Source organism: Lachnellula hyalina (genome assembly GCF_007821495.1).
Source record: "Lachnellula hyalina strain CBS 185.66 chromosome Unknown contig00028, whole genome shotgun sequence".
Taxonomy (NCBI): Eukaryota; Fungi; Ascomycota; class Leotiomycetes; order Helotiales; family Lachnaceae; genus Lachnellula; species Lachnellula hyalina.
In genome coordinates this window covers 125,462-148,227 of record NW_022157142.1, presented here as the reverse complement: position 1 = coordinate 148,227, position 22,766 = coordinate 125,462, and the positions used below count along the sequence as shown (strand labels likewise).

The 22,766-nt window shown below is 47.2% G+C and overlaps 6 protein-coding genes across 6 annotated transcripts; 2 read left to right on the top strand and 4 right to left on the bottom strand.

Annotated features, from left to right (window-relative positions):
• Nucleotides 1–3,230: 3,230 nt before the first annotated feature.
• On the bottom strand, nt 3,231–6,202 carry las21 (GPI ethanolamine phosphate transferase; the record flags this gene model as incomplete). Its single annotated transcript, XM_031147322.1, has 9 exons — nt 3,231–3,814; nt 3,870–4,330; nt 4,378–4,652; nt 4,700–4,920; nt 4,970–5,343; nt 5,386–5,513; nt 5,569–5,860; nt 5,914–5,958; nt 6,003–6,202. 9 exons carry the CDS (start codon nt 6,200–6,202, stop codon nt 3,231–3,233), a joined length of 2,580 nt encoding a protein of 859 aa, XP_031007428.1.
• Nucleotides 6,203–6,708: 506 nt separating this feature from the next.
• On the bottom strand, nt 6,709–7,195 carry LHYA1_G002344 (uncharacterized protein; the record flags this gene model as incomplete). The annotated part of the gene is made up of 2 exons (XM_031147321.1): nt 6,709–6,854; nt 6,916–7,195. 2 exons carry the CDS (start codon nt 7,193–7,195, stop codon nt 6,709–6,711), a joined length of 426 nt encoding a protein of 141 aa, XP_031007429.1.
• Nucleotides 7,196–7,639: 444 nt separating this feature from the next.
• On the top strand, nt 7,640–9,604 carry pli1 (E3 SUMO-protein ligase; the record flags this gene model as incomplete). Its single annotated transcript, XM_031147320.1, has 6 exons — nt 7,640–7,790; nt 7,927–8,271; nt 8,320–8,648; nt 8,744–8,849; nt 8,897–9,122; nt 9,175–9,604. 6 exons carry the CDS (start codon nt 7,640–7,642, stop codon nt 9,602–9,604), a joined length of 1,587 nt encoding a protein of 528 aa, XP_031007434.1.
• Nucleotides 9,605–12,149: 2,545 nt separating this feature from the next.
• On the bottom strand, nt 12,150–15,160 carry vps18 (Vacuolar protein sorting-associated protein 18-like protein; the record flags this gene model as incomplete). Its single annotated transcript, XM_031147319.1, has 4 exons — nt 12,150–12,234; nt 12,292–12,458; nt 12,510–14,893; nt 14,944–15,160. The coding sequence occupies 4 exons, from the start codon at nt 15,158–15,160 to the stop codon at nt 12,150–12,152; spliced, it is 2,853 nt and encodes a 950-aa protein (XP_031007425.1).
• A 2,596-nt stretch (nt 15,161–17,756) lies between these two features.
• Nucleotides 17,757–20,639, top strand: STE11_0 (Serine/threonine-protein kinase; the record flags this gene model as incomplete). Its single annotated transcript, XM_031147318.1, has 2 exons — nt 17,757–18,167; nt 18,216–20,639. 2 exons carry the CDS (start codon nt 17,757–17,759, stop codon nt 20,637–20,639), a joined length of 2,835 nt encoding a protein of 944 aa, XP_031007432.1.
• Nucleotides 20,640–21,285: 646 nt separating this feature from the next.
• On the bottom strand, nt 21,286–21,971 carry LHYA1_G002340 (uncharacterized protein; the record flags this gene model as incomplete). Its single annotated transcript, XM_031147317.1, has 2 exons — nt 21,286–21,332; nt 21,410–21,971. The coding sequence occupies 2 exons, from the start codon at nt 21,969–21,971 to the stop codon at nt 21,286–21,288; spliced, it is 609 nt and encodes a 202-aa protein (XP_031007433.1).
• Nucleotides 21,972–22,766: the final 795 nt, after the last annotated feature.

Sequence of the window (22,766 nt, the reverse complement as noted above, 5' to 3'; positions counted from 1 at the left end):
TCGAAGGGGTTTCTAGATCGGATCGGATCGGATTGCAAGGCCATTTATTATGTCAAACTCTATCCAACCTCCCCCCCCAGCGGCTGATCTTGATTCAATGCATCTTTGAAGTGGACGCAGCCCTTTTTTCCTTCGTATGTGATGAGTCTAGATTCTAGAATTCCAAGATATTCAGAGTCCCGACATAGGGCTGCGGGGTCAATTCGTGAGGTCGCCGACTATTCTCATATTCGGCTGTACATGAAACTCGGGCCCACCTTGTTGTCGAAACCCTACGATCACTATATGACAATAGACGTAGCTCTCCGTCATGTCGGTCATTGGTTATTCGATAGCCTCAGATCTTCATGTCGGGCTTTCCTTACCTCCCTCTTTGTATATAAGGCAAGGCCCTGAATATCATTAGCTGGGGTCGTACATTCTTACGTCTTTTACTACATTTTCTCTGATACTGTATATATGCGAGCCTGTACTTCCCTTTCCCCATCCTCAATGCATAACCGCGGTAGTCCAGATATTTCCCTCACTACCTACCTTGAGTACGTACGCGTAATACCGCTCAATAGGAAACATAGGCGCATTTGATAGAACGGCCAGCGGATACCAGATACTCAAGAGTTTCAAGGCTGTGTCTTATTCCCGCTTGCCTCCCGTTGGGCAGCAACACTGCCTACCGCAGTGTGGGGGGCTCCTATCCAGTCTTTGCTAATCAAAACTCAAGGCCTGTTCTCTGAACAATCTTTCAAGGCCTGTCCACGCGCAGGCTCTTTTCTTTCCCCCCTGGAAACCAGACCAGCCGAGAGATGAAGTTGGAGAATAGCCAGATATGTAAGGTACAAGGTACTTCCCAACTACCTCTGGATATGTGCTTTACCGCGATTAACCGCCTGTGATTTGGCATCTTAGTGACTAATGTCGACAAAGAACGTGATTGTTCCCAAAGGGCTATTGTAAGTCAATTGTTGAAGGATTTCTACCTAGTACTTTATGTTCCACACCTGAATTCCGCTTTTGGTTTAAAGAGTGCGTATGTTGAATTACGGAGTTTGGGAATGAAAATCTCAAGTGAGATGTAACTCTATGAATCGTTTCAGAAGAGGGAGTATGCTTAGAGGAGTCAAGTCAACTAAACTTCCACACTGGTTTTATATTGATATGCTCGTATTGTTTCCTTTACAAACTCTATTCCCACCTTTCCGTGAAGGCTTAAAGCATTATTGGAACTACGGAGGGAAGTATTCCGTATACACACCGCAACTCCTCGCACTTTTTCGAATCTGATACTCTCCGTATGAGCATATCCTGCCCTGTAAATAAATATTCCGCGCCTCTTATACCGCTTAAGTTTAATATAATGCGGAGCTTTCCAGGTTCCAGTTAAGAAGTTTTACTGCAAAATTCCCTTGGCTCGACGGTATACTAGGGTCAAGAGCCAATTATATACGCGGGGTCGTCAAGCCACGCTCACGCTAAGTAGTGGGGAGTGGGAGGGAGTGACAGACTTAGTAAATAGAGGCGAGTACCGACTACACCGCTTACTTAGTAAGTTCCTGACATTTACCTTGGTGCTAAGAGTCGGAGATCTTTTCCTATATGGGCTATACTTTCCTCATTCAGAAGTTATAAGCTCTATGATCCACAATCTTTTCATGTCGTCTACTTCGTACACCGTAAGATCAGTATAGGTGGGTGCACTAGTAGACGAACTAGCGCAAGAGGCATGATGTATCAACTTTCGATTCGATCAAAATTTAAACTTTTGAGTTACTACTTTCAAAGCATTCTATTTCTTAGTTATAAGTATTCTTACTCCTCTACTAGCCCTCCTGGTATTCCAACTATGGTTTCAACGAGACCTGTATGGAGGAGTTGGAATACCTACCTAGGTATGTAGAATTTTCGGAAGCTAGCCGCTAGATCGCACTAAAATGCACCGATCACTTAGTGTCCAGCGCCAGCGCCCCCGAATGTCGGGCGGGTAAGTTCGGTAAAGGCTTAGCGAGGACCCCTAAAAGCACGGACTTAGGGAAGGGCAGGGCAGGGGAAAAGGGGGGGATGTGATGTGATGGTCGTGACTTCACGGTATCCTTATGTCGAATTCCTTAGCTTCTTGCACAAGATATTAGATTAACGGCTATACGCACTTCCGGAAGCCTTCCAAAGGAATATTGTAGTAAAGTCATGATATGATTGATGATGTTGAGATTATCATTTTCTAAATATTTGCATAAACAAACACTTTACATTCAGAAACTAGTGAACAACACTTAATAAAAGCATCATATGATCCCAAGGATAACCGCATCATCCAGCGTGATGAAAAATAATCAAACTAATTAAATATCATCTGATTTAATCTGATTAGGTTTGATTTGATTTGATTTGATTCGGTTCTCTCTACTCTGATTTGATTTGATTAGATAGCTCTAATCAAATCAAATCAAATCAGATCATTTCTCACGCTGCCATGGCATCATCCTACACGTTCCCGCAAAACCCTCCGAATTCCCTCCGGATTCTCCCACCCTTGTATGCTTAGATATCTACCTAGTTACTATAGCCATGCACCACCTGTATCTTAATAAACGGCAAAGAACCCCTTCCCCTTGCACCGGACCAAGAAGGCATGGCAATGAAACGAGAGATCCATCTGCTGATTTCAGAACTTTGGAAATGGCAGTAGACAGGAGTCATAAGAACTCAGAAACTCGCGCGGCGCTTCATTCATTTACCTCGTTCCTTGGAATCATTGGTATTCATTCATTCCTATGCTAAGCTGACGCTAGATTGTTTGCTTACTTTATGGGGAGAGATGAGAAGGAAGAATGCGACAGCTGCTTTCTTTGTTGGTGGTCAAGCCTTGGTAGCTACGCAAGCAAAATCCCGTAAACGACACGAAGCATCTCTGCCTATGGAGTGGGAAAGTCTCGTTACGATGGCTTGGATATTTCTTTTCTTCAAGTTTAAGGACTCTTGGATCTCGTCATGAATTTTGTGATCTCCATCACTATGTAAAACAAAACTCAGAGATTTGTGTTCATTGAAAATTGAGCAAAAATGATAACCCCGGTATATAGATAGGTACGCGTTGCTCCCAACGGCTAGGAGGACCTGGGTTTATCTCACAGATCCTGACTTCGTCCCTCTGAGTTACTATCTGCTCACAACCCATACGCCCCTCTTTCCTCCTTTCCTCTCTTCCCTTCACCCCTTCCTACCACCCTATTCACCTATAAATACAACCCCCCCAACCAAAACAGCATACTTCCCAGCCCAACATTGACCACCAAATGCTGTCCCAGACTCCACGCCATGCTATACAAATACTTCGGACTGAACACCGTCCAGATAAAAAGATGCGTCCTCAGCACCGTACAAGCAGCCATCACCCCAAACAAGGCACAAGTAACAAACATCGTCAATAATGCTAAATGCTGGACAAATATGCCCTTCTCTTTCCCCCCTGTCTTATTCTTCAACTTCAAAAGCAGCAAATTGGTAGCAGATGTCCAAAAAATCGGACCCGTCCAATTTGATACAAACGTCAAAACTCCCACGGCGACAACGTTATATCCCGAGACGCCATTATAGGCAGATGATAGATCGACGGATGAAATAGCGTTCGAGCCGCCAAAGGCAAAAAATGAGCTGTACTGGAGGAGCAGGGAGGTGGTGCTTATCTCGATGAGCGATAGGTCCAGGTCGGCTATGAGGAAGAACTGGATTTCGAAGAGTAGGAGGAGCGGGATGTTTGTGGCGCGGGATTGGGTTATCAAAAGGAGCGTTAGGAGGTCATGGATGGTACGCATTGTTGCTGCAACAAGTTGTTAGAGAGGTATTAGAGGGCAAAGGGAGGGGGGTATATATACGGTTTGGTCGTTTATGGCTGAAGCTTGAGGCAACTGTATATGTTAGGGCAAGACCCAGAGCAATGAAAACAATTCGCGCGCGAGTAACAAGGGATACGCCCATTTCTTCGCCGATCATTAGTTTCGCGATGCCGGCCATGAGCTCGGGGGAGTCTTCGTTGGTGAAGGCGAGCTTGAATGTTACTGCTGCTGTTGCTAGCAGTGTTGCGATTGCGGTTGATGCTGTTTGGTTGAAGCGCTGGAAGCCTTTGGTGGCGAGTGATTGCAGGTTCCATAAGTAGGTGAGTGTTACCATTGTCCAGAGGAATGTTTTGTGCTCGAAGAAAAAGGTTCGAGCTATGTCGGGCTCGCCGGCGAATTTTTGGCCAGTTTGGTTCCAACGTCTTGCAAACCGCATTACGATAAGAATAGTAATGGAGCTTAGAGCAAGTAGTCGAGAGCTTAGAGCCTGTTTGCGGTTACTGAAGATGCGTAAGTAATGAGTTTGAATTGTGAAATGTTCAGTTACCATTTGATCCAAAGGAGCATTAGCCACGCTGTAGTGGCCCAATACCAGAAGTGTTGCTCTTCTTCGACGTAACTGCTGGCGAACATCATGATTCCGTATGAAAGAGATATCGCAATGAAAGGAGAGCTAGTTCGCAAGGCATTGAAAACAGTTGGACCTGCTGCAATACTGGTAGAAAAAAGAGCAACAGCAGCAACAGCTTGTCCAATTACGAGTTTCGACACATCATAGTTACTAGCCGTACTGCTCATTAATTCTTGGATCTGCTTCAGCCACTGAGGAGATTTAGTTCTCTGCGAACAATTTCTAGAGTGTATCTGACCTTGGTAATTGCCCCAATCCACCTCTCAAAGTCCGGGTCTTCTCCAGACGCTGGGACGCTTCTGACAATGCCTCTCCAATCACAAGCAAGTTCATCAATACTATTTGATAGTTCCCCGCAGTTCTGTGACGGTCCATCGCCTTCAAATGATGAAAAGGTGGCAGTGACAACACTTAAGATCTGCCTTGCATTTCGTAACAGAATCTGTGTTCTGTCATTCTCTAGTTCAAGTCAGCGTTTTCATTCCCAATTGAATGAAACCCATCTTACTGTTCGGCCAGAACGAAAGGAATTCCGAAATAAAAACCCCAAGATTATTTCGGGGGACAGGAAATCCAAGAAGTGCACCTAGCGTAGGAGCAATATCTGACTGCTCAACTGTGGAGTAGTACTGAAAGTTCTCTTCGAAGAGAGCAGGGGACATGAAGCCTCGGCTGATCTCCGTAAGCTTTGGAGATATGAAGACAAGAGCCGGCGAAGTTTCTCCTGGAGCAGAACCACCATGATTACCAGCATCATTCATGCCGTGGTCTCCACATAGTACCAAGAGAGTTGATTGGAGAGACTTTTTGGTGGCCATGGCTTCATAAATTTGGCTGACAATTCCATCCATTTCACGTTGCTTCGGAATCATATTTGGACTTCTTTGGTCAGCTAAACTCCTTGTAGACCAAGAAAACTGTTACCTTCGAGGACCAGCCTTATGTCCAATATGATCAAGTCCCAGGTAATGAAGCACCATAGTATTCCAATCATCATTCCCAAGTTCACCTGGGACATGCCTCGTAACATTATTGTCCACTTCGGTGAAATCCTAATAGAATATATTCAGCTACATGTCTATGTACACCTGCAACATCTTGACTGACCGAAACAAAAAAGCTTGATGTCCCATCCACCCGATCAAAGAAGTCCGGGAAGAGCTTGAGCCAGGTATCATCTCCGTACATGACCATTTTCCCGGCTTGTTTTGCCTTCATTTGTGCAAGCCATGTATCTTGTGTTGCTAGACTTGAGCTAGTGTCTGATTCAGCGAAGTTGAGGATCACATCGAGGAAAGATGGTATTGATCCTGTGGTGATGGCTTTGATTCTGGGCATGGTAATGGTTGGAGAGGTTGCATGGGCAGTAAAGGGAATGGCGGCTCCGGATGCAATCAAGCTGCGAGCTTATATTAGCTGTCTGGAATACGATTATGTAAGGGTCAATCATACCTTTGAGTAGAAGTGAACCCCGAAAGTCCTGAATAGACGAAGTCACTGCCAATGTTAGCCCGTTCCCTGAGCATTATTGGCATTGGTACCTTCGCAGAGCATCAACCACCATGAATACCACCTTGTCGAACGGGGCTTCTGGTGGAGAGCCATAGTCCAGGATTTCATATTGTGCTAAACCAGAAAGAAATGGTTTATAAGGAAAGAATCCGCTTGCAAAGGTTAGTATGGCGATGGGGATAAGCACGTTCGCAGCAACGAGGAAAAGGGTCCGGATTCCAGGCGCCATTTTCTAGATTTTATCTCAATTAAAACCTCAAGGCCCAGAGAATATCAGAGTCGATAGCACTGAGTCTTGGAGCTGGAACGATGAAGGGATAGCCATTTCTGCCCCGACAGATTGTTTAAAGGACGGACGTCAAGGTCGCGCGTCAGCAAATCTGGCTTGGCGAACGCGTTTACTGTACTGTTCGTCCGTAGTGCTACATGTACGGAGTACGATAAGAAAAGCTTATCGGAAGTAATTCATGATTTTTTTGGCTGTTTTTTTCTGGGGGGGGGGGGAGGGGGGGTTTGTATGGAAAACGTCTATTGAAAACTGTGTGGTATTTCAATATTTGCAGTTACTGACTATCATGTTTACACGCCAGAACTGTCTTCATTCTTCGAGGGAACCGCTGCATACAAGCCGCTTAAATGACTTTCCAGACCAAAACTCCACCCAAATTCCAAATATTCCCACAACAAACGCCTGTTTATAAGCTCATTGACCTCGTCGACAGTATCCTGTAAAATCTATTTCTTCCCTTTAGACTTCCCAACTCTTGCGCCGTTCTTGTACTTTGGGAAGACGATCGATGCTGTGCGACTGGACTTGTGCCTGACCTTCTTGGCTATCCGGCCTTTGGAGGGCCTTGAGGTGCCTTGATCGATTTCCATGTCTGACAGTATGTTAGATTTTAATCGAATAAGCATCGCACAGTGTAAAATAAAAAGACATACCCTCGGTCTGCTTTGCCGTAGCGGGGTCGGTATTGGCGTTTTTCGCAGTGGCTGTGAGAATATTAGATCTATGTAAGGAGCAAAAAATCAAGAATCGATTATTACCTTCTACATCCATATCTATCTCTGCTTTGGCAGGCTTTGGTTTTGGCTGGGAGGCCAATTCAAGAAGCTTTGCTGACAGTCGCTCGGTCCTGGCATTCTCGACGGGTCCAAACACATTGGCCTTGAGCTTTACATTGTTCGCCTTGTTGGTGCTCGCTCGTGCTCCTTTCGCCATCTTGAGTAATTCGGAGGGGCTGGGTGTTATAGCAGATGCGCAAATATTGGAGTTTTCGTAATTGAGTTGCAGTTGCAGATGTGGTTGTACTGTAGTAAAATATCAAATTTCAGTGGGGCGGGGCAGCTTACAGCAATATTGCCGCAATCCAGCCGCCGGTCACCGTATTCATGTTTTCTGTTTGAGGCAAGACGCAGCCTCGATTCACAATGACTGTGATAGAGCCGCCGGCAACTTGTTCTATACATTCGCCTCTCATTTGCATTTGATGCTACGCAAATACGAACCTGAACAAAGGTCGTACCGCGCTATTATATGTCTGCTAAACTTCCATTTCCTTTCCTTTCCATACCAGAAAGCATTCGAATATCCTTCATGCATTCACCCCACCTGCGATCTCTCCACGCTTCCTAACGCCTGCCGCAGCCAGTCCAACATCTGGCAATGGCCTCTGGGGGATATCTGGACGCAGACGCCCTCATCCGATATGTGAAAGACGGGGGACATCTTAATAAAACCCTCTCGGCAATCTGTGCAGCAGAGGGAGTGGGCAAGAACGGCGTCAAAAGCGAACTTCAGGCCCGTATCATCGAGAGTAAGTCATGTCAGTTTGGTTCTATAACATATGTTATACTTAAGCCAAATCAACATCACCATTCCCCCTTCTGTTTCACTCCCTGTTCACTTAGCTACTGCAGCCTATTGATGCTAACACTGCTCTCCCCCACCAGAGATCCGTCATTACTTCACGCACAAGGACGCCCAAAAATTCGACCGCCTCAAAAACATGATTTACAACCCTCAATCGATCGGTCAAATGGGTACCAACTACGGGGGGATGGCAAGCTCGTCTTCACCTGCTGCGCGAAGTACTCCAACCGCCGCTCCAGGCGCGTATCTCAACAACGGATACAACATGGGAGGGGCTGTTGCTTATCGGGGCTTTGTCTCGCAGAGTAGGAGCGCATCTGACTTCACTCTTTCAACTGCTAATCTAACGATGGCAGAACTTGGGTTCAAGACAAGTCCGTTCTACAAGATAGAGCAGCAGTTGGGCGACACGCTTCAATGTGAAGGTGAGGGGAATACGTTCTGGTTGCGCCGGATTCACTAACAGTCCCCAGTTATGCCCCACCATAGACATACAGTCAAGACGACCATCAAAGTTCAGGACCATGCCATTTTACATCGAGTTAGTAAGGAGCCCAATCTACGGGTTATGGTATTTTGCGCGGCGGAGGACAAGCCTGGACAAAATATTGCCTTTCCTCACCAATCGGAAGTAAAAGTCAATGGAGGAGACATCAAGGCCAATTTAAGGGGTCTCAAAAGCAAACCAGGCTCCACAAGACCTGTAGACATTACTAAGGAGCTGCGTCTCAATTTACCTGCTTATGGCAATCTTGTTGAGATGACATATGCCCTGACATCTAAGGCAGGTGGAACTTCATCAGTTAGATTCTCATCCCCAGCTCCTTGCCTATTTTTCCCACTTGCTTTACCCTTTGGCGCCGCAGTTGATAAAGTCGGATACTAATTGTACTTTAGAAATTCCATCTTGCGATATACGTCGTCAAGGTGGTGCCAGTAACGGAGCTAGTAGAAGTACTCAAAAACGGAAAGAGGATAACAGAAAAGTCTGTTTTGGATGATAGTATGTTCCCCTCTCTGGAGCTGGGGCTCGAACTAAAGCAAACACAGTGGTCAGCAAGGCACGTGATGCGGATATCGTAGCAACGGCCTCTGTTCTGTCGTTGAAATGCCCATTGTCGACATTGAAGATTGATTTGCCATGTCGATCTATTTCTTGCAGGCACAACCAGTGTTTCGATGCAACGTCATATTTGCAGCTTCAAGAACAAGGTCCAACTTGGCTCTGCCCTATTTGTAACAACTCCGCTCCGTTTGACACCTTAGCCGTTGACGAGTAAGTGTGACCCGATACTAGCGCATTTGAACTACACTGACCATTCCGACAGATATGTCAAGAGCATCCTGAAAAGCACATCCAGATCAGTTGATCAAGTAACCATTCAGCCAGATGGCAAGTGGGAGCTGAACACGAGAAAGGAACCCAACTCAAGGAACAGCGGCGTAGCGAGCGCGAGCGACGATGATGACGACCTTGTGGAGATCACCAAATCTGGCGACAGTGTGAAGATGGGAACACCTCGTGCATATGGAACCCCATTAGGATCAGTCACGAATGGATCTGCCCCTCCATCTGGGCCGCCGAAAACTACATCATCTAGCAGTAGTACAAAGCGATCAATCTCAGCAGTCATTGACTTGACCTCAAGCGGCGATGAAGACGATGAACCATTAGCACGACCACAACCAAAACGACAACAAACCAGCGGTCATACCCCGATGCCACCAGTCTACCGACCGCCAACCAATGGATACTAAGGTACAGACATACCTTTTATGTTATATTATACCATCTGGTATTCTTGTAAGATATATTAATAATTCCCATGGCTTCACGTTAGCATGAGGCGTTTGGGAAAAGGATGAAGGAGTAACATGGCGTTTGGGAGGAACCAGTTAGTGGAAATACCTTTGCTATCCCATTTAGCTACATGTCTCTGTAGCAAGCATTTCAAAAGTAGTGCCATTACTCCGGCCAAGTTGAACATTCGAACTTGAGTCACACAACGAAAATGAACTTCTCCACCATCTTGTGCAGCCGCTTCCTGAACATGTACCCGCTACTCCCCATTGTAGTCATATGAATTGCTCTGCGTAGCAATACGAAACCTAAGATGAACTTCCAAACGGAGCACCTGTGGAGTGTTCTGGATCAAATCTCCGTTTGGCAAGTGTCACAAGCTTTGCAAATCAATCCTGAGTAGCGCACGATGCGAAAGCGTAAGTGTTCCGCGACGCAAACAAGTGTTGGATCACAAGCAAGCCAGTCTGATCTGAGTTCTTCATTCGTGTATGCTAGGGGGCTTCATCACTTGAACGGAGCCGTTGTAAGTTGCGGAACTACGCGGAACGTGTTTATTGAGATAGAATGGAATGAGGGGTGACCGCTGTATTAGATCAGATTGTTGTGAACTGCGTTGTCAAACCAGGCGTCCCCCAACCGTGAAATAGCACTTGTCCGTCCACCCCACTCACTCAGTCACTCACTCAGAACAAGCCCCCCAATTCCGAGCTCTTAATAACCTTAGCCTGTTTCGGAAACACCTTCTCACAAAGCATCTTATGCACCTCAACATCATAATCCGCACAGCAATCCTCCAACAGCACCAGCCTGAAATCCAAATCCGCAAGCTGCCTCACCGCACTCAGCACCGCTCCCGAAGTAATAACTCCCCCGATAACAATAGTATCAATGCCCTTGGCCCTGAACTCATCCAGCAGGGCCTTCGAAGGATCTCTCATAAAGGTGCCGAATCTGATTTTCCGGTAAAACATATCGCCGTCCCTGGGAGCGACCTTGGCGTGGATTTGGGTGGTTGCTGCATCGGGGTGAATTGCGGCGCCAACTTCTTCGCTGGATTTGAAGGCCGAGAAGGCGGGCGCATGGTCGGGGATAGCGGCCACTTCGGCGGCGTCGAGTGCGGCTCTGATGTAGGCTACTTGGGCTCCATTCTGGCGGGCAGTGGAGATGGCTGATGCTGCGTTATCCAAAACCGAGGCACTAGTCTCTGAGGGAAGGTGGGATAGGAAGCCGACTTGGAGGTCGAGCAGAAGAAGTGCTGTCTTCTTAGGCTCGAATGGTGTGGCGGCCATTGTGATTATTATGACTTTTAGAGGGGTTTGAAATCTTGGGAAGTGGTTGGAAAAGTTTTGGATAATTAGAATTGTTTTGATGACTGGAAGTCAAAGTTTTATATGGTCTTTGATGTATCGTTTGCATGATCCATTGAACTTCTTGTCGCCGTTAACTCCATGGGCTGTTGAAGAACCCTATTTTTATGCCGCACGGATCATCAAGCAGCTCGTGAAGTGGAGATGGAGTTTGAGGAAGCCGATTAAGGCCCTATCTCCTGCTTACGTCCGGTCTAGAAAGAGCAGTGACTACTTTGCAATTATTCTCCCAGCCTTCGACGATTACAGATACCAAAATGGTAAGCCGTGCGAGAATAATATGAATTCAGTACCACGTAAGTATATTTGCGTTAGAAGTGGAAATGGAGGCATTGTAAGTAATGACACATTAGAACGGCGCATTATCCACAGGAATTAATGCCTGGAAATGAACGACTTATACCCAGAAACTAAAGGTGAAGAAGTGGTTTGTGTTGGTGATGTCTGCCAGCTATGTACGAAGCGAGAGCCACGAAGTGAAAGAAAAGGGGAAGAGGAAAAAGGGCAAGGAGAACTCGGTTGGCTTTCTACGAGAAATTTACGACTGTCTGATGGACGAATCTTATGATGGGAAACTCAAAATGCCGCCTGTTGATCTCCAAAACCTCAAAACACTTGAAGTGCCAGTCAAAATCAATCAACAAGTAACTCGCTTATTGCGAAAGAAATATTGACAACGAAGTTCCGAAAGCGCTATCGAAGGACTGTCTCCGTTCTTTAGAAAACTTGAGCAAACCAGATCGTTACAAATATCAATCCACAAGGAATGGGCTCACCATATCCCTGTAGTAGGCGGTCCATTGGCGACCACGTGCTTCAATTGAAACTTCAATAAATATGTAATTCGTAGAACGTGCAAGGCAAAGGAAGTAGGTCCGGAACTACCGGGATGTTCTCGTCGAAACAATGCTAGAAGCTGTCGCGTGACGTGAATACTAAAGATGATACGAAGATTTATGATATGGATGGAGTGAAACCAACGATAGACGGATAATTCTCTTTTCCAACACGTTGTGTCGATTTCATAGACACCCCATCGCCAGCAGGTCAATCTCGGTAATGAGGCTGCAGCTTTTTGAATGATTACTTCGCATGAATATCTCATCCTATGTTTATATTACACGCACATTCTCTATAACGCCCACTCACTCACATCGTCCGCCGGCAGTACGAATGGATCATCAATGTGATTGATCGCGAAGTCGCTGCACAAAATACTATCCGGAAGCATTAGCTTACGTTCCCATGAAATGCAAGAACAGGAAAATACTTACCAAGCAGAAGCCACTAAGGCATCTAACTCCGCAATAGCAGAATCTCTCTTCGCACCCGTGACCATGCCCTTACTAACCAGCATCTGTACCTCCCTAATCCTCCTTCCTTTCGTAACACCTACTTGTTCCATAACTTTCCTACCTAAGCAATCGCTGTGAAACGCATGCTGGCACGGGAACACAAAAAATTGTCTACTGAGCAGTGGCAGGCTACAAACATAGCACTTCTCCCCGGGTTCAACAATAGCATATCTATGATCCAGAGCCGCGATATCAATCTTGATATTCGTCGCCGTCTGCGCGGATTCATCCATTTCCTTCTTCAAGGCATCAATGTTGTGACTGTAATCTTCGAGCGCAGAGCAAATCTCTTCTTTGAAATCATCGATCACGACGAAGTCCGGGAAGAAAGGTATAAGGTCTTCTATCTTGAGGAGATCGCAGCGCTTCAGGAATTCGATTGCTGTTTTGATGCCGTTGGATTGGGAAATTACCTTTTTGGCTACTGCAAGCCAGAGCTTCTTTCGCAGGGCGGGGTTGGAGACTGGGCGGTCGGCGATGAGGGAGGCGAGATCGATTTCGGAATGAGCAAGGGCTAGCTCGACGGCTTGGAGGTACTGGCCCATAGTACTGTAGATATGTACACATGACTGGACTCGGGAATGTTGTATACAGAGTCGAAGGGCGAAGTCTGCATCGAAGCTTGGCTCATCACCTTGGGATTCAAGGTAACTAAGAAGGGCTGATTCGTCTTTGGAAGGATGAGCTGCATAGATAGATATTAAGGTGTTATGAACGGCGGCATCGGTCGAACTTAGGTGATTGATGACGTAGAGAAGGTATCGAACAGCCTGATTTTGTGATAATGGCCCCCGGAAGGTTTGATCATATGTAAGTAAAGCTGGAATCAGGTTGCGTGGTTTCAGGTCTGCTTGTCTCATCAGAATATCCACAAGATCTGTCGCGACATGTGTAATGAGCCCACTGCTATAGCGGTAAAAAACTTCGGCCGCAGTCTGTCTCTTAAGAACATCTAGCACTTCGTTCCACCGTTCTCTCTGCATCCAATAGCCCAAGACAAAATTGTGGTCGCCCACCGCACTGGCAAAGTAGAGGAGCTCCTCCTCTCGCCCGTGACTGCTGATGATATCATATGCAGTCTTCCTGTCGAGGTCTGACTTGTGCTTCTTCACAAATTCGTGGAATTCTGAGCGGATGGCTTGAAGTTGATCTTTGGTCTTTGCTGGAGTGAGAGACTCGGATAATTCAGCCTTGGTAATAATGGTATCATCGAGCGAATTCAATTTTGACATGAATATCTCCACAAGCCAGCTTGCAATCATGATCCGCTGCATGATATATGACTTTTTATATGTGGTGACCTTTGTCAAGAGATACTTTCTTAAAGCATCTTGTTGGTCATTGTCCACAAATATCAGTGCGACTTGCTCGAAGGGTTTGCTGCTCTTTCCATAGACGCCGGCAGCTTCAATGAATGAACCTTTAGTTATTAGATAGTCACCAGATGCTGTTGCTACAGCATCCTTTTGGGCCGGGTTTCGGGCATATCTCAAAGCTGCATCGAAATGCTCTGTTGCCAACATTACTTTCCATACGTCCCTATCCTCGTCCTTGACCACGATTTCAAAGATCTCTTGCGTGGTAAAGAGCCAGAAAGTATTCTTCTGCTGATCCGCATATAAGCCGAGAGCTTTCTGGCCTGGGTCTAGGACAACCTGGTCAAATATCACTCTGTCGTCTAGTCGATTGACAGCGATAACGCGTCCACCTATTAAGTGCAAGATGTGCCATTGTGTCAAAGCAATGGAGTCAATAGGTTCTTGTACAGCTTTCTTTCGGCCGTTAGGTGTTTCGGAAGCTGGTAATTGTGATCTAGGCAGCAGTTTTGATTCCGCAAAAACCTTACTTCCAAGATCATTTGATGATGGTGCGGTCACTAGTCGGCCATAATAAACACCTTGAGATGAAAGCCAGGCAAAGATTCGGTCAGGGCTCAAGCTTTCGAATGAGTTGGAGTCTGGAGGATCTGGTGATACGACTAGTGATGAGGATGATGTCGTAGAAACTCTCGAAATTTCATGAGCTGTGGGCTGCTCGGTCTCAAAAAGACGCGTAAAGATAGATGCTCCTCCCTCGTGAGCCACCTTTCCTATTTTCCCAACCAGGTGTAAGATCCTGCTTTGTGTAGTTATCATGACCCTGCGCACATCCGGCTTCCCAGCCACCAGGTCAACCCATAATCCAGTAATTGGACCATCTTGAAGTCTCTGTAGAGTTTTCAGATATTTGTCTTCCTTCCTGTAGAACTCGGTCGAAGTTTCGATATATCCCTCGTAGATATGCCCGTCTGATGCCCCTATAAGAATCTCTCTTGTTGAGGCGGTTGGTAATGACGGATTCCAGGCTATTGACTCAATCGAGACACCTCGAAGCCGTGATAGAGGTCTCGGTTGCCGCGATTGTGTATGAAGGTAATAGTTCTCTCCCAGGGCGGTGCATATAATCAGATGGGAGGCGGTGGGGTCGAGGAACATGCGCCGTATGACACCAACTTCGGATGTTCTCTTGGGCAGGTCGATATCTGTGACCTTTCAGCAATGGACCAAAATCTATACAACCCAAGCTTATTACCATCTATATCCGCAGGATTATCCAGATCTATCCGAAGAATCCTGCCATTTGCGAGAGCTAGGACAAGCACGTTGTTTGCGACTTGCGAGGCAACAAAGTCGGAGGCTATGGAGAACTGAAGCTGGACTGGTTCGACATTGAAGATTGGGAGGGCATTCTCATTGAGGTCTTGAAGGTCTCGAGCGGCTACATAGCCGTTTGACGGGTCGAGAGCCATCCGTCAAAGTGAGGGAGGTTCGCTCATGTTCCTCGCCTTCCTCGAGGCTGCGACGTTTGAGGTCCAAGGCTGCAGCAGGTAGCTTATTGGGCGGACGATAGTGATACCGAGGCGCCAGAGTTTTGATCACCTGATCATTTCACAAATATATCACAGGCACCATTGGGAATGGAAGGCTTCATTCAGGGTTCAGGTGCACAAGGGCTTTCAATGTTTCATGTTTCATACACCGATGAATGATAAGAAGTTCTATTTTTGGGTTTTGGCGGGGACGAGTCTCGAAATACCCGTGAGCACTTGCAGCCGCCGCCCAATTTCAGGAGTACAGCACTGTATAGGATGCAGTTCATGCATAGCTGCCTCATCAGAGGAACATTCGCCGAATGATAGCAGCATGAGGGCTGAAGCTCATTTTGACGTTTCTGCAGTCAAGCGTGAATCTGATATTTGGTGGACCGATAGATATACTGTACTAGTACTGTACCTAGAAAGGATGGATGCATCTCAGACCTACTACTATACTGGACAACCTTATATCAGACTCGCCCCTAGAAGGGCGCTGGTGTCCCGAAATGGAAATGCAGTCTTCAGAAGAAGCGATGCAAATGTGTCCCACCCCACCGCCACTTTCGCCCCCAGGCCGTGCGAAGCGTGCGAGGCTGACGCTGATATGGCGTCCGGGTGACATTTTTTACGGCATTTGTAATCAATATCGGCGTCATCGGTATGCCGCAAAGCTCAGTTACACTCATATTGACGTTGTTTTGTTTCACCAGTTGACCGCTTGCCCTTCCATCAGTCCTGATAGGTTGCCCGGCGTGCTTCGCCATGGGTTGATAACGAAGGTAAATACCAAGTAAATACGAAGTATTTGCCAAGGACTTAGCTGATTCTTGCTTTAATGGAGTCATCACGAGTTGAAGCATATTGAGTAGGTGCCGTTTCACTGAAGCTATTTAGCCTTACGACTTCAAGACACACAAGTGTTGTTAAGCGGAATGCTGGCCCTGGGAATGTCTCAATTGATAGACATCTCCCGGCCTTCCATGACGCCGCTGATGAAAGGGAGCGACTTTCAGACGAAGATAGACAGGTCCCAGTCTTTAGGTTGAGTACAACAATGAAGATCATACGTCCGTATTTGGCATTTCTGGGCTTAGTATTGCATGAATCCAGATTACTGGGAAGCTTAGATAGGACCGCGCGGTTCGCGATGGCCATCGATGTGTGGATGTCCTGTGAGCGGTTGATCTGGAGTTCGGATTCGAGAGATGTGGTTGTCGATGTCAGATTCCAAAACGCTGGATGTGCCACATCTACGGGCGCTAACCTAATTTAGGTATCATATGAGCCCTGATGTTGTTTCGAGTTGAACGGGCGCCGAAATGGGGGGGGGGGGGGGGCCGAGGAGCGAATACAGCAGCCTTTAACGACTGAGGAGTGAGCTGGAAAAGAGGCAAGGATTCATTGGCTGCATTGTTTGTCAGCCCTGCCTATCCTGACTGACCATCCTCCAGACTCCCGCGAAGGATGATGATTATTGGAAGGCTAGCAAGTGCTCGTAACGAAACCACACTTCACTGGCGAGTACAGTTGTTTATAGATTTACAGGCTGACAGGACTCCTGGACTTTCTGCGGTGTGCTGAGGACGTACCTAGTATACGGACTCCGTACCACTCACACACTACACTGTAGCTGAGGTTCCGTCCAGTAAACATACCTGGCTTCCTTTCCTAATCCAAATCTTCCAAGGCAGGCCAGCCAGGCCCAGGCTGACTTCTTCCATACGAGACGACTGGGGGGTAGGGAAGGGGACTGGTGCAAAGCATCCGCACGCAGAGATCTAACTTTAACTCTGACTGCATTGTTTGTAAAACATTGCAAAGCGAAGAGTTCATATCTAAGTCCGAACATAAAGTCTTAATTCGGGTCTTATCATATTATCGTCTCATCTCCCCCCAGACGACCAACGACAGGGGAAGGGAAGGGGCACGCCGCCTTTTTAGCGAATTTTTAGAGCATCTCTACGCACGGGCACGGCCACCAGCTTGTTTCAAGTGCGAAGCGCCCCGTCCAGCACCACCACAGCATACGCTTGTTGATTATCCAACCCCATCCATCGTCCATAATTCCGATTCTTAGAATTCCCTCCTCTCTCTAGATCTCTCCTCTCAACTCCTCTCCAACGCCCTCCTCCTCCTTCCGCCTCTGCCTTTGTTCCTTGTTGGCCTGGATCCCGGAGATTCATTGTTCTCAGCTACTTCACTTAAGACTCCCGCGACTGTCGCTCTTTGAGATCCACTCACGAACCACGCCAAACCATCCGAAACACCGCGTCGCCGGTTGTCTCGAAAAGAAATACTCTCGCAGCGATCACTCCACAAAACCCAGGAAAAGCATCATCGACGACGCGAATCTTGGCAGATCTCTCACGTCAGCCGATCGTGCTGCAAGACAATTAATCTGCCCGTCCAGTACTTGTACATGTACATCAGATCTTCCTACACACTACGGGCTCTCATCAACACGGCAAAACTAATAAAACTTCAGTCGTCTACCGCAAAGCAGCTCTATGCATAGCTAGCATTCTTCACGATGGCCATGTTAGCTTCCAAGACGCCCTTCCCAGCGGCCCTGCTCTCGACTTCCAACCTCTCTTCCGCGCAGAGCTCTGCCATCCAATCAAGTCGAAGGGCCCCGGCCATGATGACTTCACATCAATCGTTTGCTAGCCCGACAGAGTCCGAATTTTCCGATGTCGAAGGGCCAGAATCCGCGAAGAATTGGGATGAAGAAAGAGTCTGTGATTGGCTAAGGAGTATCAACTGCGGAGACTATGAGAAGTTGTTCAAGAAGAATAATATTAATGGGGAGAATCTCTTGGAAATGGACAAAGCAGTGCTCCAAGAGATGGGGATCGAAAAGATTGGGGATCGCGTCCGTCTATTTCTGGGAATTAAGAAGCTTAGAACAAAGGCGTACGCCAACCAGAAGAAAAGGAATAGGGTAGGTCTCTACATACCAAATGTTGTGATTCAGGGCTGATTCTTTTAGGATTCTTTTGCCGGCCTCGATGCCTATACACCATCATCATCTGGGTCTCCACGACCTCCCAATTCCGGAAGTCGAGCTATGCCAACACCCCCGGCTAATAAAAGGTATTCGAGACAATTCGAAAGCTTTAACCCGGCAACTGCCATACCTGAAAATGTCACCAAGGCTCCTTCAAGACCCAATTCTCCCCTCACCGGATCAGAGGTTAGAGTAGTCAGACAGCAGCGGTATGGAGTGATGAGCCCAGCCGAAACGGCAAGGCGAGAGAATGCACAAGGCTACTTCAATGGCTCAAGTATTCCTTCGAGTGCAGCGACTATCAGTGGTAGAAGACCTACTACACCCGCGGATGGACAACCACAGACAGCACGTATCGTCCACCATAGGGGCAACGGTAGTGTCGACACAAATCTGGTGGCCCTGTTACCACCAGATCAAGGATTGGTCAGAGTCATTTCAGCGGGAGACCGGACAAAGGTTTTCAAGGTTACGGATTGCCAGTCGGTTGACGAAGTTATGCGATTGACATTGAGGAAACACGAGTTCCGTGAGGATCGTATTCGAAGCTACTGTTTCTATGTGCTGTCCGGGCTGGAAGCTGACCCCACTCAATGTCGACGCCTATCTGAAACGGAACTCTGGCGTATTATCAAGGATCCAAAAAGAAATGAAAGAAACCGTCTGATGCTTCGAAAGATTCACGAAGGACCCCCGGGTGATGCCGAGATTAAACGGGCAGCTGCTATCGCGATGGAAGAGGTCACTGTTAATCACACTCGGGCTCTTGAGAGCGCCGACAACAAACGAAGTGTACCAAAATTACAACAGGTTCTTGGTGAGAGCTGGAATAGTGGTCTGCAACATCCCCTCTCACCTGCATCATTTCAGTCAACTGGCTCAGCTGTTTCCGCTGGGGAGCGAGAGCACAACATATGGAACACTGTCAAAGATCTAGAACGCCCCCCTTCCATGGAGCAGCCACGGGATACTACCAGACACAGGCCAACTGCTGGAAAGAAAGTCCTCCGTCAATTCTTTGGTCAAAGGCCCCCCAGTGAGCTGATTACTTCCGACTTGACAACCTACTTCCCGGACCATCCTCGAGAAGAGATTGACCGTACTGCCCGGCTTTCGTTGCGGAGATCAACGCGTCTAAGCAAGGTCAACAGCCGACTTAGTGTTGCAAGCAACTTGAGCTTTGCATCAAGTGTCGCAGATGCCCCACCAATGCCGACCATTGCCGACACCTGGTTAAATGGTAATGGCCACCTTGCAAAGGTCAAACCCTTGGACTTATCTCGGGGCAATAGCAACCGCTATAGAGATTCGACAGCATCATCGTTACTTGAGCGCGTACAGGAAGAGTCTCCTATCGAGCCCAATCGGAAGTCATATGTCTCCTTCGACAGCGGGTCTGATACTACAAATGTGAATGTCACAGATCCAGACGGCAACACTCAGAGCTATTTTGATGAAGCCAGTACTGAAGCCAGTGGCTCATTGCGAGACATAAGCCAGGCTCTGACTGAAGACGGAGAAGATGCTGATGAAGAGTTACAAAGCTTCCTGGCTGGAGATTCTTGGGACGATAGCAAGTGGATGAAAGGTGCTCTTATTGGACAAGGTTCATTCGGTAGTGTGTACCTGGCTCTACATGCTGTCACTGGAGAGCTTCTAGCCGTCAAACAGGTGGAGGCACTCTCACCTGGCTCAAACAGCGCCAACGATGCGAGAAAGAAGAGTATGATTGATGCCCTAAAGCGTGAGATCAGTCTTTTGCGGGACCTTCAGCACCCAAATATTGTACAATATCTCGGTGCTAGCTCTTCCTCAGAGACCCTCAACATTTTCCTCGAGTACGTTCCTGGTGGATCAGTCCAGACTATGCTCAACTCCTATGGAGCTCTTCGGGAACCCCTTATTCGCAACTTTGTCCGTCAAATCGTCACTGGGCTCGCCTATCTACACGGACGGGATATTATCCATCGAGACATCAAGGGCGCCAACATTTTGGTCGACAACAAAGGTGGCATTAAAATTTCTGATTTTGGTATCTCGAAGAAGATGGAGGCCTCCAACATCCTTACTGGTGCTTCTCAAAACAAGAATCGACCATCCCTTCAAGGATCTGTCTTCTGGATGGCTCCCGAGGTGGTAAAGCAGACATCTTATACCAGGAAAGCCGATATCTGGTCACTTGGATGCCTCGTGGTTGAGATGATGACTGGAACGCATCCATTCCCCGACTGCTCGCAACTGCAAGCAATCTTCAAGATCGGTGGTGCTAAGATCAGCCCCACCATTCCAGATCATGCCAGTTCTGACGCGAAGACTTTCTTGCAACAAGCCTTTGAGGTCGAGCATGTGAAGCGGCCAAGTGCTGAAGAGTTGCTCTTCAGTCCCTTCCTCAATGCCATTACATGAACATATCAGCTGCCATATAGCAACGCATTTTGCATTTCTTCCTTCATATATATATATCAACATTGCAAAAGCTGGTCATTGCATAGCATGGAGGATATCACTTTCAGTTCACGAACTTTATAGTTGTACAAATACTTCGCTTCTGACGTTACCACGAAAATGATTCTCACTTTTTACCTTGTCATGGGGCTTTTGGGGAGATAGACGCATGAATTGGCTGTAGGGATGGTTCGGATTTTAGGGGCATGGTAAAAGGGGGGAGGGCTCTCGGAGCTGGGGTTCTTCCGGTAATAATTGGACGGATGGGTGGATAGACATATATCAATTATATAGACCGACACGAACGAGTATATGAAGCCAATTTTCACATTATACTTGGCCTTGTTTTACACGCAAAAGTGATTGCTTGGCCGAATTGTGTATGTAGCACATTCACTTGTTTCCGCTTGCGAGCTAAAATATAGATTATACCTTGCCCCTTTTTTAAGCTGCCGTGTTCTTTTTTGTCTTGGAATTAAAAATGCTTTGACTTATAGAAGAGACTGTAATTGTCCAGTTCTATCCAATACACTTAGAGCGCCAAAGAATTCAGCTTTCCACCACAGAAGCTCACCCATTCTTCTCCGGGTGAAACGGATGCACCACCTCACCCTAAGACCTCCTTCCTCACAAAAGGCCTCAAATACTTCTCCACTACAAAAATAATCAGCCTCTCTCTCTCTCTCTCCACCTTTGTTCAAAATCAAACCGAAACAAAGTAGCTTACTCACCATACCTCGCACTCATCCCCTTCGCTTCCGCATCTCGAACGCCTCGGTTCATCCTACCCACATACTCCTCCCTACACACTCCCGTCCCGGTCCTCGCCACATCAACATAAACCAAAGCCTGGACCCGCTGTCCCGTCTCCTGCCCTCGCGCGTCAAGTACAGAAACCTCAAGCTTTTGCTTCTCGTATGCATAGGGTACGCCCTCTGCCTGATCCAGGACCGTCTCATCCGCCGCTCCTAGATGGTAAAGCATGCCTATCACATAATCCGCGCCCTTTTCCTCCTCTTCCTCTTCCTCGTCAGCAGGCGGCAACGACTTGCCCCTCAACCCAAAAACAGATCTCGCAGTCGAGGCCGCCTTCGCAGTCGCAGTCGCAGTCGCGGGTTCGGCAGGCGAAACAACAATGTTCGCGTAACCCCTCTCCCCGATAATCCATTTCCAGCCGCGCAGTGCGCCCAGGGCGTGGTACGTGGATGTTGGACAGCGGGATGCCATTTGGGTTAAGGAGAGGTTGGAGCCGTAGGCGAAATAGAGTATCTTTGCTGGTGCTGGGCCTGTCATTTTTGCGGCGCTCGTTAAGAAGTGTGTTATTATGGTGGGTGCGAATGGTGAAAGAAGGGGGGAGGGGGTTGATGCGAAGAGGACTGGCGAGACCCAACTAAGTACAGAGCTCTTCACATGAATGAGCAGCCACGCACATCGCGGCAGCTATTCTATGATACAGTATCTACCGAAAAGTGAATTACTTATAGCAAAATATCCCTAAATAGGAAACCCAAGCGTTTTGTTGTACGGTATCTGTTCACATTTACCAAGTCACCGGGCCGAAGGTACGGTAGTGGGTATATATCATTGAATAAACGTTATACAAAATACATCAAATGTGTAATGGTGTACTGGTCTCGGTCTCTGTAAAAATGAATCGTCGAACTTGTTCGGGGGTGTCCTGACCAACTTTTTTCTTTTATCTTTTTTATATATTTGCATTTGCTTTACCATTCCATTCCTCTCGCATTTCTTTTTGGACCTTATGTTCTACCCCAGTCGAAACATTTTATTATTTTTTATTACTATCGTTAGTAACCTGTGGTTAAAGGCTGTGGTTGTTGAGGTACATGCCAACTTTAACATGGGATTATTTATCATCTATAACACGGAAGGGAACTGTTATGATGCGACATGGGGAGCGGCAGAGAGAGCGGCATTCCTTGTTGAGGTGAATGTGGAAGGGAGGGTAATTTTAGAGGCAGCTACCCGTGTGAGATCAAAGTGAGCAGACAGTTCTCAGCAAGTCGGTCCAGTTATAAACTTATGGGGGATCAAAACGTCACTAGACTCGGAGGATAAGCAAAGGCT